Source organism: Aquarana catesbeiana, linkage group LG10 (assembly GCF_042186555.1).
Source record: "Aquarana catesbeiana isolate 2022-GZ linkage group LG10, ASM4218655v1, whole genome shotgun sequence".
NCBI classification, from domain to species: domain Eukaryota; kingdom Metazoa; phylum Chordata; class Amphibia; order Anura; family Ranidae; genus Aquarana; species Aquarana catesbeiana.
Genome location: NC_133333.1, coordinates 85521205 through 85533384, shown reverse-complemented (window position 1 = coordinate 85533384; position 12180 = coordinate 85521205). Strand labels below are relative to the sequence as shown.

The 12180-nt window shown below is 45.2% G+C and overlaps 1 protein-coding gene across 2 annotated transcripts; it reads right to left on the bottom strand.

The window, feature by feature from the left end:
* Nucleotides 1-4090: 4090 nt before the first annotated feature.
* On the bottom strand, nucleotides 4091-10488 carry LOC141110046 (uncharacterized). 2 transcript variants are annotated; one of them, XM_073601283.1, is made up of 6 exons: nucleotides 10228-10488; nucleotides 6563-6687; nucleotides 6397-6465; nucleotides 5904-5960; nucleotides 5696-5779; nucleotides 4091-4551 (listed from the first exon to the last, which is right to left on the bottom strand). In XM_073601283.1, the coding sequence occupies exons 1-6, from the start codon at nucleotides 10413-10415 to the stop codon at nucleotides 4112-4114; spliced, it is 963 nt and encodes a 320-aa protein (XP_073457384.1). In that variant the 5' UTR covers nucleotides 10416-10488; the 3' UTR covers nucleotides 4091-4111. The 2 variants fall into 2 exon arrangements, with proteins under 2 accessions (XP_073457384.1, XP_073457383.1); XM_073601282.1 differs by having other exon boundaries at nucleotides 4092-4551; nucleotides 9809-10312.
* Between the last annotated feature and the right edge of the window lie 1692 nt (nucleotides 10489-12180).

Genomic DNA, 12180 nt, shown 5'->3' with positions numbered 1-12180 from the left:
GCAACGTTTGGAAATACTTTCAAACATTGGAAGGCGGGTTCTTTGCCAAGTGTAAATTGTGTGGGAAGCAAGTAAGTAGGGGTAAAAAGTTAGGTCATTTAACCAATGCTGGTATGAACCTACACCTTAAAAATTACCACCACTCTACTTTACTGCGGGCAGAGGCAGAAAAAGAAGATGGTAGCGCAGGAAGCAGCATAACGGACTCTGACTGTACTGGTGGTACCTCCTCAAGCACACCACTTACTCAGAGCACAGGAGGCAATAGAGAGGGTTCAATTAATACAACCCGCCCACGTGCAGTAGTTCCACTGCAGACCCAATCAGGCTCCTCATCCTCCCAAGGACATCATCAGCCTACCCTCGATAGTTTTGTTGGCTTTAGTTCCAAGGGCATGTCAAAACAGCAGGCCAACAAGATCACCCGCCTCATTGGCCAATTCATTGCTGTTGGAGGAGCCTCTTTTCGCATGATTGAAGGGGAGCCATTTAAACAGCTCATGCATGCCCTTGCTCCACGATACGTTGTTCCTGCATGAACAACTTTCAGCAGAAAGATTATTCCAGCACTATACCACTCATGCGTTGGATTATTGAAGAAAAAATGGCCAAAGCCGAGGGTCAGACAATTCATTTGACAACTGATTTGTGGACAGCTCCCAGCGGTCAACACGCTTTCCTGTCTTTGACTGCACACTGGTGGCAGGCCACTGTGCCTGTTGGTGGTGGCGCTGGTGTAAGAGTTCAAACTCCATCAGGAAGCAGGTCTGTAGCGCAAGACCAGCAGGGTTATCAAGCTTTCCTGCTCCACACAGAAGTCCGTGATGACCAACACAGCTCTGCCAACATATTGCGGGCAATTAGATCAATGTTGGCCAATTGGTTTGGAGAGCAGGCAGTCACCAATGTCTCTGTTGGGTTCATTGTGACAGACGGTGGTTCAAACATGGTTAAAGCTCTCCAAGATGGATCTTTTGTCGGTGTGCGCTGTTCTGCACACATACTGCATTTAGTGGTCAAGGGTGCAATCCCAGTGGAGAAAACCAACAAGATTGCTCAAATCTTGAACCTTTGTAGAAAGATTGCAGGGCATTTCCACCGCAGTGTTGGGGCTAGTCAACTGTTGAGGGAGGAGCAAGAACAATCAGGGCTCCCCATACATCGCCTGAAACAAGATGTCAGCACCCGGTGGAAATATACCCTGGAAATGCTGGAACGCATTTTGGAGCAAAAGACAGCCATCCACAATCTATCATCCCGCCACAGCATCGGGATTGATTCCACACTGGGACGTGATGACTGGTGTATAATTGGGCAGCTCGTTTATGTCTTAAAACCCTTTCGGAATGTGACGGAAAACTTGAGTCAGAGCAATGCCAGCCTAGGACAGGTCATACCCTTGTTTACCTATCTCATAGATAAGATGGGATTGTACCTAGAAAACAGTGAGCCTGTTTGTGGCAGCCCACTTCATGCCGATGTAGCGTCTTTCATCAGAAAGCTACAAGCTAACTTAAAAGATCGGCTAAATGACCGTGTCCGCAAAAGCCCTGAACTCATGCTGGCTTCCCTGTGTGATCCCAGGATCAAAGGTAAACTGGCACTCAGAGACAACAGCCTCTCCTACTGGAAACAAAAATTGATTGAAAGGGTCCGGAATTTGCAGCAACAGAGATGTACGACGGTTGAGGCCGGTTTGGAAGATTCACCTGCCATGTCTGCTATTCCAAGGCCTGGCAGCATCACTCAAAAACAACAGAGTGGAGCATGTGCATGTTGGGTAGAGGCACTTGACAATCTGGTGGATGCAGGTCAAGCAGCAGGTAATCGAGAGGAGAGCAGTGCCTCTGAAATGGTCAGGGCCTACCTATATGAAGCACCTTTGCTTCCTACAGAGGACCCTTTGACCTATTGGGATGGTAAGAAAAGTTTGTGGCCTGGTCTTTGCCTGGTTGCCCAGCAACTACTATCCTGTCCTCCAACCACTGTGCAAAGTGAGAGAGTTTTCTCTATTACTGGGAATATCCTTAATCCACACCGTTCACAACTAACACCCCATTTGATGGAACAAATAACTTTCCTCAAATTTAACCTCCCCAAGCTGGGTTACCCTACCCTTAATTTGTGAGACCTGAATCATTGTTACCATGTGAAGGTAGATGGGACAAGAGTGACTTGATTGTGCGTGATTGCATGAATGAATGTTGTGTGAATGGACAGTGAAGATAGATGGGACTCAGAGGAACCATCCAAATGTTGAGGAAAATCATTTTTTTTATTTTCTTACCACTTGACACAATAGCAGTTGTCTACTTGACTTTGGTGTGACCCCAAGATTTAAATAGAATTATATTGTTTTAAGCAATCCAAATTTTTCCCTTTATTCCTTCCATCACCCTTTTTTGTAATGAATGTTGTGTAGAGTGACTAGAGTGTGCTTGATTGCATGAATGAATGTTGTGTGAATGGACAGTAGCAAGGGTTGAAGCCTTGACGTGGCGCTACTGCTCACGTGTTGCTGTCTTTGTAAATACAAATAGCAACATGTGCTAATATTTAACCATTTTTGTTTGGTGGTCTGGAAATAAGAGACAATGATTAAAGATGACCTCAACAGCATGACAGTTCCTCTTGATGGAGAGACTGTCAACTCAAGGATCAGAATATGCTACCAACACAACATAGCACGAAGAAGCATACAGTTGGAAACGTGATTCTATGCAAGATATATTAGTTGGTCACTGCTGAGCTGCATCCAGATGCCCAGGACCCCTCCCATTTACCATCTCTGACCCTGGGGACACCAGGGCCCTCTCTGATCCTCCGCCTGTTTCATGACCATCTGCAATTGTCCATAGTCACTAGTGTGAGTGAGTAATCTACCCTGCTGCCATGTTACTCAAGCCCTGGAAATGATGACTGCCTGTCAGGAGACCTTGAGGCTAGGTGACAGATGCACTCTGTAGGAATCGGAAGTGCACCGCTAGGTAGTGGATCCTAGGACTGACTGCTGTGGATTGAAACCTGGGAGGTTCAGGAAGCAGGTCTACTGGATCACTAACACAGATCCCACTGGGAGCTAGAGCATAGATTCTCCAGGGCGCGGAGTCTAAGAGCCAGTAGGTGTTCACCAGAGCCTCTAGTGGTGAGGATGGACTGCGCTGCAGTCTGGCTCCAGGTCGCAGCCCCCAGGGTCTCACATCTCATGCTCACGGTAGACTACAGGAGAAGAGGAAAGAGGCAGCAGGCTGGAACAACAAGGAAGTAAGGGAAAAGCCAAGGTCGAGGCCACAAGCAGACAAGGACAACAGAGTACACGCCAAGGTTCAGGGTCACAGGCAAACAGGGATGGTCAGGGACACGCCAAAGGTCAGGGTCACGAGCAGACAGGAATAGTAGAGAACAGGCCAAAGTCGGTTAACTGGAATCAGACGTAGGAAACACAGCCAGTACACACGAAAGCTAACACACAATGGTTGATCAGCACTGCTGGCTTGCAGTGCACAGGTTAATATAGGGTTCCCTGATAGGAGCTGGGGTGGAGCCATGCTAGAGGAGAGCTTACAAAAGCAGTCAGGTGAGGGTCAGCTGGTCTCTAGAGATGAACACATGGAGACAGGTATGCTGACAGACAATCTCTATTGCATAACCATGACACTGCCCTTTGAACTGTTGCCCCTTGTAATTGCGTTAGCCTGTGAACCTCTGCCCGGTTAACTGTTGCCCTCATGATTGCAAGCCTGCAACCTATGTCCTGTGAACTGTTGAGGACTGTATAGAGTAACCCCTGCTCTAACTATCTGCTGTGTATTCTGGTGGAGGGAAAGCTGAACGGCGTGACTGGACACAATACATTGGATTACCCTTTGCACATTGAAATAGTGTAGAGAGAAATCTCATCAATTTTCTAAGTTCAGCCTGATGGTTAAATGTAGAAAAACTACAATTATAAGGCCTCTAGTAAGTTAGTAACAATATATGGACTAGTTCATTTAGATAAACATCACACAAATCTAACAAGGAAAGCAAAACTCAAGAAAACAATTATTTCTGAACAAAATTTTTTTATTTAACAGTTAACATAAACAAAACAAAAAAAAAAAAAAAAAAATTAGAGTACATTCTCCCCCAACCTGGTGACCAGTCGCTGTAGGGACATATTAATCCCAGCCAACTGGTCACCAAGGTACCGCGTAGCCTCCAGGTGTCTCCTGAGGCTACGCTGGTACCTCTGCAGAGCCACAGAGTGACGGAGCTGCTGGTGATTGTGGAGGGCCAAAGATTGACGCAGCCTCCGGGTAACTGCAAAATGTCTCTTTTGGACCTCCACAATGGGCCGCAGATAATCCGTCACATGTGGCTCTGGAGGGTGGGGGATGTGTGCCTGTTCTGGAGCGGGTGAAGGATGCACTGGGGAGGCCAGGTGGGGGGATGTTGAAGGGTGGAGGACTGTAGAAACCACTGGGGACTCAGAAGGACAGCCAGTCCAACCAGACACGGGCAGGTCCAGGTCTTCGTCCACAGGCTGCAGTTGCAGGATGAAGACTTCACCTGTGAAGAAAAGAAAATACATTAGATAGATAGATAATACAATACACATACACATGGCTTCTTCACCCTAACATTATATAAAGGCAACGATCTCCCAGCCCTTGTAGACAATCCTGTAACATCTTGAGATGTTTTCACTTCCATCCATACCAGCTTTTGATATTTAGTGAGATGCACCTAATCAATTTGTGTGTAGGAGATAGTGGTGTCTGTGTCAATTCGCTGCGTCATACCAAGTTTGCAGAGCTGTGCAGGAAGGTGTAGTACTACTTTACTGTACTCTGACCGGGGTGGAGCTGAGTGTCCTCCCCGGCCAGAGTACAAAGGGATTCCCCTCTACACATCGAGCAGTGTAAAGGGGAATCTCCCAAAGATTTTATCCGCTTGGTCGCACGGGCGGCTGGAGAAAATCTTAAGGTGTAATGGACGCCTAAGTGCTACTGCTAACTAATCTACCTCATCCAGACTGACTGACTTTGGCAAATATGGAGGATCAGTTGCACTTGCAGAAAAACATATCAGCTATACCAGCTTTTAACATTACACTCACCAAAGATAAGCCATTCAAGCCATTGCATTTGGGATGACCTAATAAAAAGTTGTTTAATAAAATATAGCAGGCTATTTTTTAAATTTGACAATTTTGTAAGGCCACTGATTGTTGAATAAATTAAGCCCCACTTCTGTTCTAGGCTAGGTAGGTTACTCACTCCTGGTCTAGGCTAGGAGGTATAACAGGTATAACATCATGAGAAAAGTGTTAATGCATGCATTAGGGGCATGCCAGAGATTGAACATGTCCAGGGACTGCCAGCCAATAGCTGGAGATTCTTTTCTGACACCCCCCCCCCCCCAGCCTGCTGTGTTATTCATAATGATTAACAGTGATTGGCTCAGACTGGGAATCTGAACTGCAGCAAGAAGGTGGCATGATCAGGGACATTGGGGAAATATTAACAAGCACAGGTCACGCTAACAGGAAGACTGGAATCATCTGCAGAGGGGAACTAATATAATTAATAGTTCCAGCTAAACCGAAGCCTTGCAGAATAAATCACAAGCTATTCTAGACAAGGTATGCCATCAGAATTTCATATTTAAAATACTATATTTGCCTGTAAAATACAAAAAAAGTTATGCTTACTCCCTGGATCTGCCGCATCTGGCTGTTCCTCCGCATCCCCAGCAGCCTCTACAGGGCAGGTCTCCTCCACCTCCTGCTCAGCAGCTGTTGAGTAATGATAGAAAAGAACATTACAATCTGCAGTGTACAACAATCTCACACATTAGTACAAGAACATTGAAACATGTATGATCACTCAGCAGATACCAGCAAGATTATACTAACTTACATGTGGGCGTTGCTGCCTCAGCCTCCTCCTCAGTCTCCCTCTCTGACTGGATGACACCTATTTATAAAGGAGAAATGATGAACGTTAATAAACGTAAATAAATATACTGTAGTGTAAATAGATAAAATTAATTATCCATTAGCATGGCAATACAGGGCAGGTCACTAACGTTTATCTACAAGGCAGGGACATGCATTCACCATTTAGAAAAAATCATTTAAAAAAAAAACAAATACGAGGCACTTACCTGTCCTGGTTCCAGCAGCGCCGGCGAGTGCTAGGTGCACTGCCACTGATCAGGCACCTCAGTTCAGAGCGGCCACGTTCTGTCAAATTACGTAAGTTACGCAATCGCTTGCGTTACCTGACAGAGCGTCGCAGAGGCTCTACCTGTCACTACATGAGCGAGAAACAATGACACTGGAATCAACAATGGAAGGCTGGACAAATGGAAAAGGAACCACTGTATTAGTGTCACTACTACAGTACTTACTGCATGATGACGTGGAGGACTCCTGCTCCTCTGCCCTCTGCCTCCGGCGGCGCTGGGCCTGGAGACGATCTTTAAATAAAATCAAACACATCATAGTAAATGACTATGTCGCGTCGCATGGTTGACAAAAAAAATTTCCTACACACAATGCAATGCTGACACCAACCCTGATGAGCCAGCAGTTTTTTTATCTCATCCTCCCCTACAGCTGCTAAGAGCTCCTTCTCATGGGGGAGGAGAGATACCTGCTTTCCTCTGCGCCCCGACTGCCTGCGTTTACGCACTATGGAACTGCAAAACAAAAAGAGAAGAGAAATGGGTTCCACAATTAAACTACAATTGTAATCTGAAAATGACATCAACACATGAAACACATGTAGAATGAACCCGTAGAATGAAACAATGCAAATGGAATTTTTGGATAAGGCACATTTTTTCATGTAGCACAAGGTTTGCACATTTATTTATTAACCAAATTTATTGTAAGAAAAACCTATGCTTTTTTGGTGCACAATAAATAATAAAAGGCAGGATAGGGATTGTGCCGAGTAAATGTCCATTGTGTCCACTCCAGTCCACCTTTCTATTACGCGCTTGTGTGAACTGTGTATAGTGTAAAATTTCCTTCCTTGTTTCTTTTGCAAAGCATTAACCCACTTGCAGATGTGGACCCCCCCCATAGTAACTAAAAATATGGCGGGTCCGCAAGCTGGTTAAGTCCAGCCACCGTAACACTTTTTTATATATATACATATATATATATATATATATATATATATATATATAACTTTTTTATTTTTCAATAACAAAAAATGTAAAACCCAGCGGTGATCTAATGCCACCAATAAAAGCTCTATATATGGCGGGAGAAGAGCATAAATTTCATTTGGGTAATACATCACAGGAGCGTGCAGTTTAAAGCTGCAATGCGCTAAATAGCAAAATATGGCCTGGTCAGAAAGGGGGCGCAACCTACAGGTGGTCAGGTCAAGTGGAACTTAAAAGCACTTACTGCTCAGTTTAGTGATAACTAACTAAGAACAAATAACAGCATGGAAATATTCCTCTTAAAATGATTGTGGCGATAATATATAACATGTGCAACTGCAAACTATGTGTAGGCTAGGCACACCTATGCGCAAATTTGGTTTTTCTCAGGAGGGAGGATAAATTGAAAATTATTTATTCCTTTTTAAAAAAAAAATTCACCTAACTTTACTGACATCAAATTGTGATAGCAATAACATATGTTTATATGTGTGTGTGTAAAATCAGTGCATTTTTTGGAGCTTTTATCATTGTATAAATGACAATGGTCCCGAAATGACATCAAAAGTGTCCGATGTGTCCGCCATAATGTCGCAGTCACAATAAAAATCGCTGATCGCCGCCATTACTAGTAAAAAAAATTGTTAATAAAAATGCCATAAAACTATCCCTATTTTGTAGACACTATAACTTTTGCACAAACCAATCAATAAACGCCTATTGCAATTTTTGTTACCAAAAATATGTAGAAGAATACATATCGGCCTAAACTGAGGAAAAAATTTGTTTTTTATATATTTGTTGGGGATACTTATATAGCAAAAAGCAAATAAAAACCGCAGAGGTGATCAAATACCACCAAAAGAAAGCTCTATTTGTGGGAAAAAAAGGACATCAATTTTGTTTGGGAGCAACGTCACACGAACGCGCAATTGTCAGTTAAAGCGTCGCAGTGCCGAATCGCACAAAGTGGCATGGTCATTTGGCAGCCATACCTCCGGGGCTGAAGTGGTTAAAATGTAAAAAAAAAAAATAATCAGACACGTTACTTACCATTTTATGTCGCTGAATTTTTTGCGACAGGCAGTCGGGTCACGCCGATGGCGATATGTCTCCTCCACCTTCCTGGAAATCTCCTCCCACTTTTCTCGCTTCCACTCCGTAGTGGTTTCCCTGGAGCGGGGGCCACACAGCTGCATCCAGCAAGGAAGCGTTTCCCTTACCAGGACCTGGGACTCAATATGAGTCCACATTAGGTTACGCTTCCTGCTGGATGCAGCTTGTGTCCCCCTCCTGCGCCCATTTTTGGATGCTGCCTTAGAAGGCCCAGGAACAGCCTCCTCCATGCTGCTAGTGCTGGAATGGGTTGCTGCTGGTGCTGCCATTGCCATTATCTCTAAGCCACACAGCGTCGGATTTTGCGGCCGCACTTCCGCACTTCCGATTGAGAAACGAATGTGAAAGTTTGATTGGCTGACTGCTGGGGCAGAGTAGACCAATGCAATGAGCATGAACGATGAAGATTCGACACAGAAACGAAAACATGCAAACGTAAATGATGCTTATGGTGTCTGCAAAAGTTAGAAGATTCGACAGAGCAGCTAAACAAACTGTACGATGCTGCTATCGAACATTTCCGGTCAAATGCATCCCAGAAAATTCGACCGGAATGTACGATTGCGACGTCGTACAGTTTAGCTGCTCCGTCGAATCTTCTTTGAACATTCGACAGACACCATAAGCCTTTAATGACCGATTCGACCTTAATTCATTTCGATTTTCGGACGAATGCAAGTTTTTAACGAAAAACGAAATAAAGAAAAACGAATTTCGGGAGTAACTAAATAAATTTATATTTCGGACGAAAACGAAATTCCGAAACGAAATATTTCAGTGTGCACATGTCTAATGATCCCTAGGAGCACCATCAAATCTATCATAACCAAATGGAAAGAACATGGCACAACAGCAAACCTGCCAAGAGACGGCCATACACCAAAACTCACGGACTGGGCAAGGAGGGCATTAATCAGAGAGGCAGCACAGAGACCTAAGGTAACCCCGGAGAAGCTGCAGAGTTCCACAGCAGAGACTGGAGTATCTGTACATAGGACGACAATAAGCCGTATGCTCCATAGAGTTAGGCTTTATGGCAGAGTGGCCAGAAGAACGACATTACACAGACAACGCTGACAGGGGAATCCCTCCTGCTGAGCAATTTTCTGCTCACAATGGGGGGGGGGGGGGGGCGGACAGGGGAAGCTGTCCCTGCCGGGAGAAGACAATTATTATTGCTAGCGGCTATAGCAGCCGATAGTGATAATTGCAAGTGAATCCAGCAGGCTGGTTGTTCACAAGTTGATCGATCAATCAACTTTGTACATTCAACCTGCCCATACACTGTTTGAATCTCGGGCTGGTTCCTGCTGAACTGGCCGAGATTCGAACCGTCTATGGCGGTCTAATTGTCAGATACAGTTACATTATTAAAAATAAAAATACATTAAAAAGATTTTGCACATTATTTAGCCTATAATAAAACAGAGTAAGGAATTGGTATTAAAACAGTGTAGCAAATAAAAGTCTGGTACGTCCAAAAAATACACACACGTACGCATATAGTGTATATGTATACAGTACTTACCGCCCCCTTCCTCCGCTATCCATCCTGCCGCCCCCCCCCCGCAGCCCGCGGGAGAGGAGGGAAGCTGGGCACAAGGGGGGGCAGAGGGGGAAAACACAGCGGGCCGGATGAGGAGGACGCGGAGGGGGGCCAGAGAGGAAGATGGGTTGATGGAGGAGAACACGGGCGCTGGAGAAGGAGCACCCGGGGGACAGTCGGGAATGATCAGTGCAGCGGGGGACAGCTGTGAGCACTGATCTCCCTGCAGGCTTTTCATCAGCCGCTTCTCCTTCTCTCCCTCCTGCGGCTGTCAGCTGAAAAGCCATGCAGGGGGATCGGTGCTTACAGCTATCTCTCTGCCGCACCGATCATTCCCGACTGTCACTGGGCATCCATGTGTGCAGGAGTGACAAGGGGCCGTGACCACGCTCTGTTCCTACCCGAAACCCGCTCTGCCTCTCCTGTGCGCACACCTTGCTGCCTGGCCAAGAGGAGTGTAGAGGTTGGCGGGGAGTCTGGTGACACCACGATTCCGCCCACCGATCGCTGGAAAATAGACCGAGTTTTGCGGGGCCCCATCTGCAGAAGGGGGTGACATTTCGAAGGTAGGGATACATGCAGGAGGCATGTATATACATAAAGATTGATAGTATGCTATTGGTTTAAAAATGATGAGTGTGGGTTTACATCCACTTTAAGTGTTGCTTTGCTAAGTGACTGAGAGATCCTGCCTGTAATGGTCTGTTGCTGAACAAAAGCCTGTCAGTTTCCCCAGGAGTGAACCAGCAAAAGCTGTAAAAAGAAAAACAAAGTTTGTGCAGGCGGAAGGAAGAAGAGGAGTCTGTAAATAGAGAAGAAGTGTCCCTGAAGTTGTATTGTTGTCACATTGGGAATCCAATAATCCCTTACCCCATCCAAGTTACTATCCCCTAAGAAAACTACAAAAACAAGCCAAAGACTGATTTCTGTTCCTGGATGAAAGAAGGAAATGCTGTGTGAACAGTGGGGAACCCTGACTTCAGCAACTCCTAAGAGGGTAGTGCTACCTGGGTTTGTTTTTCCCCTGTTTGTTCTCGTGCTGAAGATTTCATCCCCTGGGTTGGAGTATTTCTTTGTTATGCATATTACATCAACGTGTCTGCTCCTCATTTGTGTACTCCAAATAATGTTGTTGGACTCAACCTGCGCCACAGGTCATGCTGCTGTATTTTCTGTGATCTCCCAGGTTCTGGTCATCCAATTGCTGCTCTATTTATTTATAAATGCTTGCCATGGCTCAGTTTAAACTTGTGGCCTGGAATGTTAGGGGCCTCAGGGCAAAATCTAAATGACTAGCAGTCTTGTTCCATCTCAAGGCGGATGTCTCTGTTTTGGTGGAAACCCACATTACCAGGCAATTGCAGTTTGCACTTAAAAAACCCTGGGGGGGCTGGTTATACCACACACCCCATACATCTAATTCTAGAGGGATTGCAATCCTAATAGCCAAGACAGTTCAATTTCAATTGGTGGATCTGCAGTCAGATCCCTAGGGTAGATTTATTTTTCTTCATGCCGAACTGTGTGGGGTTGAAGTATTATTGATAGCTTACTAGGCTGACTATATGGTGCAACACCACCCAGCACCTGCCATCTAGTTGGAGGACTTTAACATGGTAATAGATCTTGGTCTTGATAGATTAAGAATTACCCTTCCTCTGATCTGGGCCCCTCTCATATTACCTGATTTGGTAGATTTCTAGTAGGCTTTGCTTTAACAGACACCTGGAGACATAAACACCCACTGTCTCAGGCGCATTCCTGCTTCTTGGCTTCACACTCCCCCTTGTCCTGTTTTGACTATATCCTTATGGCCAGACCTCTCATATCTAACCTGGTAGATGTAGGATTTGCTCCTCGGGTGCTCTTCAATCATGCCCTCTATTGGGTAAGTTTGCAACCTTCCCCGTTCACTTATATTTAGAGGAAAGAAATACAGTGGATGGAGTGGAATGCAGGTTATAGTATATAGCATGAACAATGAGTCCATACAAGAGTCCTTTGAGCTATTATGCTCTGTGTGAGGAAACAGTCTATGGAAGCAGGGCAGCCTTGCAGGGGGAGCCGAAGTACACTCCAAACATGTGTAGAGAAAAACAGGAAGCAGGCACCTCTTAGGTAAGACTGTAGTATTTAATAGACAAAGTGCATTAAAAACACTCACATTTTAGTATTGTTAGTCAGGCACAGTGGAGTCCGGTTACGCCAATCTCTGTCACAGCTATCAGCAGGGGTCACGTCCTGTGGATCCGTGTATGGCCAGCATCCTGACCAGCAGGAGTCTTTTGGCATTCAGGTGAAATCCAAAGCGAGTTTTGAAAGGCAGCTGGTGGATCACAGGAGAGCGCTGGAAT